We start from the raw sequence: 5,653 nt of genomic DNA, 5'->3' as shown, positions 1-5,653 counted from the left end.
AACCACTGAACTCACATTTCAAATATGTTTTAGTACCTTTATGGATCTTGAGAGATCCAGTGACATTGCTGGTAATAGAGACCTCACTGAGCCATCAGATTTCATCAACAATATCTTAATTTGTGTTCCAAAGATGAATGAAGGTCTTATGGGTGATTTTTGGGTGAACTAACCCTTTAACACTAGCTAAAGAACTACTGAACTTTATCCATATGGTATGTTGTCGGTGATAGTAAGGATAAGATCATTTATTATTTTACTTATTTTTGTTTTCATTGCCAGCAACAGCCAAACCTGTGTATGAAAGTAGCTACAAAATGGCAGTGTGCAGTCGGAACGTCATAGATCACAACTGTGTTTTTGACCAAGTTTTATTTCTTCATTTTCCAAAGATACTTTTACAAGATAACTCCTGGTTTTAAAGTAATTCATCAAACAAGTCATTGCTTTATTTAAGTGATTTCGAGTGATACATCACAGTGTGTGTCAAAGATTAGCCTACTTGAGATTAAACTACTGACCTACATACTAAATAAGTGTTTGTGATATATTATTTTTTATTACATATACATTCCATACATGTATAAGCAACTTCATCCAGTCGATATGTCTTTATTGTGGAGGAGGCCTCTGAATGGAATCGGAGACTCTCTGGACGAGTTTGGCACACTCTGCCATGTTGAGACGTTTGTCATGATCATCATCTACTTCGTCCATCCATTGCTGAGTCACCATTGGGGTCAAGGTCTATCGAGAGAGAGAGAATAATAATGGTGTGCATTTTTTGACATTTTGATGCCGAAGATGGCAAAATATGACAATCCTCTTGAAAAATCCCCCTTGCTAAAATATAAAGGCAGCTAAATATAAATGTTCATACATAAAAGACTCATTTTTACTGTCAGAGAAAATACTTAAAAGACAAAGTTAATTAACTGGCTTTTAAATTGTCATCGTGCTAAAGCAAATAATTAAAATATTATTTGGAAAATATTTACTTTGTGTTCAGTTGTGTTGCAGGGTATGTACCTGGATTTTCCCCTTAGCACTAGCTATTTATATAAACATCATATAATAATGTTTGCTGATTTTTCTAATTGATTTGATAAAATGTATACAGACCTGGATTGACCTTCCAAACTCGATCAGCATCATTTCAAAGACCTTCGGCCCGTCCAGAAGGAGGGTCCCACCCTGAGTGTAGAATGTGCAGATCTGATTTCCGATACCAGGAGGAGGTGGAGGTGTGTTTTCTATTATATCAGAAAGATATCATGATTGAATGACATTGCAAAGCTCTGAAATGTAAATAGTAATATATATATATATATATATATATATATATATATATATATATATTTATATTTATATTTAAAAAAAACTGATGCAGATAACTGTGATTAAGACTAGAAAGTACAAGTTCAGTATGATCTCCAATGATTGGACACTCACCCTGAGCATTCACCACAGCAGCCAGCAGACACAGGCTCAACACTGCCACCAGCTGGCCAGATTTTGCCATTGTTGCAGATGTTTTACAAGAACAAGTCTGAGACTCAGATGAAGAGAGGCTGTAAAAGACAAGAAAATTAGGAAACTTACAAATAATTGAGAGCAGCAATTGTCATTAATGTGTATTTTAAATATCCCAAATTTGCTGGTACATTGGCCCATGAAACATTTAAGAGAAAAAACATTTTTTTTTTTTTTTTTTTTTTTTTTTTACAAACATTTATTTTATGGCTGTCAACACTTAGTTAACTTACAATTATTTCAATATTAATGAAATAAACACTTGTTTTATTCATGTATTTATTCTTTCTAAGAAATCATGAGGTTAAATAATTGAGTGTTCACATTTCCTTCTTTACTTATAAGAATAGATATTTATTGTAATAAGCACTATGCAAAAATACATTTAACTGAAAATGTTTTCAGGTTTATACATCTAACTTTCAAAGTGTGTAGAAAAAATATCAAACTTAAATGTTTACCAAAGAATAATAATTTGCAGTCTTCAATTCAAGTCCATTATTATCTGTATAGTGGTTTTTACAATTCAAAGCAATTCATGATGTTAATGTTTGTAATACCTTAGTGCCTAAGAGTCCTCATAATGCTTAGAGTTTAGTTCTTCAGCTTTATATTTATTTCACACAGTATAAATGGGTCTTAAAGGGTTAGTTCACTCAAAAATGAAAATTCTGTCATTTATTACTCACCCTCATGCCGTTCCACACCCGTAAGACCTTCATTAATCTTCGGAACACAAATTAAGATATTTTAGTTCAAATCCGATGGCTCCGTGAGGCCTTCGATAGGGAGTAATGTCACTTCCTCTGTCAAGATCCATAAAGATACTAAAAACACATCTAAATCAGTTCATATGAGTACAGTTGTTCAATATTAATATTATAAACCGATGAGAATATTTTTGGTGCGGCAAAAAACAAAATAACGACTTATTTAGTGATGACCGATTTCAAAACACTGCTTCGAAGCATTATGAATCAGTGTATCGAATCATGAATCGGATCGCAGTTCAAACCCGCCAAACGGCTGTAATCACGTGACTTTGGCGCTCCGAACTGCAGATTCGATACACAGATTCACTGTGCTCCGATGCTTCCTGAAGCGTTGTTTTGAAATCGGTCATCACTAAATAAGTCGTTATTTTGTTTTTTTTTGGCGCACCAAAAATATTATCGTCGCTTTATAATATTAATATTAAACCACTGTATTCACATGAACTGATTTAGAAGTGTTTTTAGTACCTTTATGGATCTTGACAGAGGAAGTGACATTACTCCCTATGAAGGCCTCACGGAGCCATTGGATTTGAACTAAAATATCTTAATTTGTGTTCCGAAGATTAATGAAGGTCTTACGGGTGTGGAACGGCATGAGGGTGAGTAATAAATGACAGGATTTTCATTTTTGGGTCAACTAACCCTTTAAAGGGATAGTTCAACTAAAAATGAAAATTCTGTCATCATTTACTAACCCTCAAACCATCAAGTTGTTTCAAACCTGTATATATTTCTTTGTTCTGCTGAACACAAAGGAATATATTTGGAATGATGTTTATAACCTGGCAGATCTCGCCCCCTTTGACTACCATAATATTGTATTTCCTACTATGGTAGTCAATGAGGGGTGAGATCTGCCTGGTTATAAACATTCTTCCAAATATCTTCCTTTGTGTACAGAAGAACAAAGAAATATATACAGGTTTGAAACAACTTGAGGGTTTGAGGGTTAGTAAAATATGACAGAATTTTAATTTTTTTAATAAACTATCCCTTTTATAGACATGGAAATATACAGATGCCTTTTATATTTTAGTAAATAAAACTTAAATTTAAGTTAAGAAAATTAAAAAGTCCTGGATATTGGCAGCATTTAATAGGCCAACATAAAAACATTTCAAGATAAACATCAGGAAAACATCTTTGCGTCCTCATTGGTTACTCAGTGGCTTATTCTTTCAATCAGTGTAATAAAATACTCACTGACTGAAGTGAATTATTTAAGCTGTCGATCCGGTTGTGCAAGCTTTTGGTAAACTAAAAGTGCCGACCGCAGTGACAGAGCTGGTGTGTGTGTTTTAACATCCAATGCTTGTGTTTATATATAAATAGTGGTAAAGTGGAACATTTTAAAAGATAGTTCACCACAAAAATTTAGTTTCTGTCAACACTTATCATTTCTAACCCATGTGAATTTCTTTCTTCAGTGGAACATAAAAGGAGAACTTTGGTAGAATGACAGTTTCAGTCACCATTCACTTTCTGTAAAAGATTAAATGAAAGTGAATGGTGAATGAAACTGTAATTCTTCCTAACATCCTTTGTGTTCTTCAAAAGAAAAAGTCATACAGGTTTGAAACCGCATGAAGGTAAATTGAGTAACATTTTTGGGTTTAATGTATATTTTTTTAAAGTTCATCATCTATTAATATATAGATATTCATCAATTTACTTGCTAAAAAAAAACAGGGAACAAAGGCCATTTAAATCCTATTTTTAAAACAACGCTGATGATTAGATTATTACAAAGTGTCACTTTACCTGATATGTCGTGATTCTTTATACGCAAACTGATCTATTAGGTTTATACAGTATTATAATATTGTGCTCAGTGTGTAGTGATATGTTATTAATCTCCTAAACCAGCATACAAATGTTAGTGAAATATTATAAAGTTGATCAAAAAGAAAATAAAAACTAATAAAACATGCAATAACATCATAAATAATGCAAAAAAAAAAGACATGCATGAGATAAAAAACTTAAATTAATAAAAAATAATGTGATAAATTTCATATTAATTTCTTCAAAAGAATGTTAAAATATATATAGCTTGAAGTCAACACTGAAAGGAAAACAGAAAACAAGAACATTGAATAAGAGAGAAAGCAAACCAACAGGTTGTGTAGAGAAAAGTAGATGAGTGCAGGTGCTTCTTACCTGTATCAAGTCTGAAGAGAACTGCCAGTTGCTCTGAACAAGGAGATGGGAAAAACTAGGTGTGTGATTTGCATATGACCACCTTTTTTCACATTTGATACAGGAAAAAAAAAGAAAAAAAAAAAAAACCCAGAGTAGAACGGAAAAAAAAAACAAGTCATGGAGGTGTGACTGGTTTGTTGATAGGTTCTTCCTTGTTCCTGATCATTGGCAAGGAACTTCATGATCTATGATATATATTTATTTATATATAAACAAGTGAAATATGCTATGGTTTTATTCACTTTTGATGTCAAAGCAAAGGCAATGTTAAAGGAAAGCAACATTCATATATAAATCAACATATAATGTTGTTGTATGTTTCATGTTCTCAGACTGCCAGACTGACACTCTCACAAATTGAGTTTCCCAATCATGACCACAACTTTAATAAATATGCCAGATCAATGAAGACAATAGTGCATTAAAATCGATGGTGAAATAGGGTGAATCGAATGTGTAACTTCAGATCACCTGTAAGGATTAAACAAAAACAGGAACATCAAGCAGCTTTTTATATTTACTTTCACTTTAATGTCTGACAACAGTCACAATCTATGTGGGACTGTCAGACAGTCAGAAATTCACATCATATGAAAGGAACCTGCTAATAGATGATAAACTATTACAGTAATGTGGTTGTATCACAATAAGTGATTTTACCACATTCATTTATGTTTTACAGTTTGCAATGCCAGATATGTAGATGCACAGTAGACCTGTCATGACCTGAGTATGACTGACTGACTGAGCATATTTTTAAAATATCCTTGTCAGTTTTGTGTGCAATAGGGTGTTAAGTTCACAGTTTGGGTGAGGAAAAACAATTTGTCCATTTTGACCATGATTTTCGGTTATTTTTCAATCAATCAATCTTGATGTAAAGTTGTACATCAAAATGAAAGAGAGTTGTTTGAAAAGCTGTTCATTTAGTTTATTTTGTAGAGGAAAAAGTGAAAAGGTTTTCCATACTTCCAAGTTAATATAGCATCTTAACCTCTAGATTGTTTGAGGTTATACTTGCCATCAAAATGAGTATGTGCCTATTTCATCTAATGATTCTGATAACATTTACTAAAGTTTATATATCCGTCAAAATTTTATTCTGATTGCTAATACAACTGGATCTGCCCTGCATGTATATG

The 5,653-nt window shown here is 32.6% G+C and overlaps 1 protein-coding gene across 1 annotated transcript; it reads right to left on the bottom strand.

Annotated features, from left to right (window-relative positions):
- Positions 1 to 364: 364 nt before the first annotated feature.
- si:dkey-247k7.2 (uncharacterized protein LOC797677 homolog) lies at positions 365 to 4,495 on the bottom strand. Its single transcript, XM_067395992.1, has 4 exons — positions 4,470 to 4,495; positions 1,453 to 1,571; positions 1,123 to 1,253; positions 365 to 747 (listed from the first exon to the last, which is right to left on the bottom strand). Exons 2-4 carry the CDS (start codon positions 1,520 to 1,522, stop codon positions 613 to 615), a joined length of 336 nt encoding a protein of 111 aa, XP_067252093.1. The 5' UTR covers positions 1,523 to 1,571; positions 4,470 to 4,495; the 3' UTR covers positions 365 to 612.
- Between the last annotated feature and the right edge of the window lie 1,158 nt (positions 4,496 to 5,653).

The sequence above is a fragment of the Chanodichthys erythropterus genome, chromosome 2 (genome assembly GCF_024489055.1).
Source record: "Chanodichthys erythropterus isolate Z2021 chromosome 2, ASM2448905v1, whole genome shotgun sequence".
Lineage (NCBI taxonomy): Eukaryota > Metazoa > Chordata > Actinopteri > Cypriniformes > Xenocyprididae > Chanodichthys > Chanodichthys erythropterus.
This window is presented reverse-complemented; position numbering and strand designations above follow the sequence as displayed.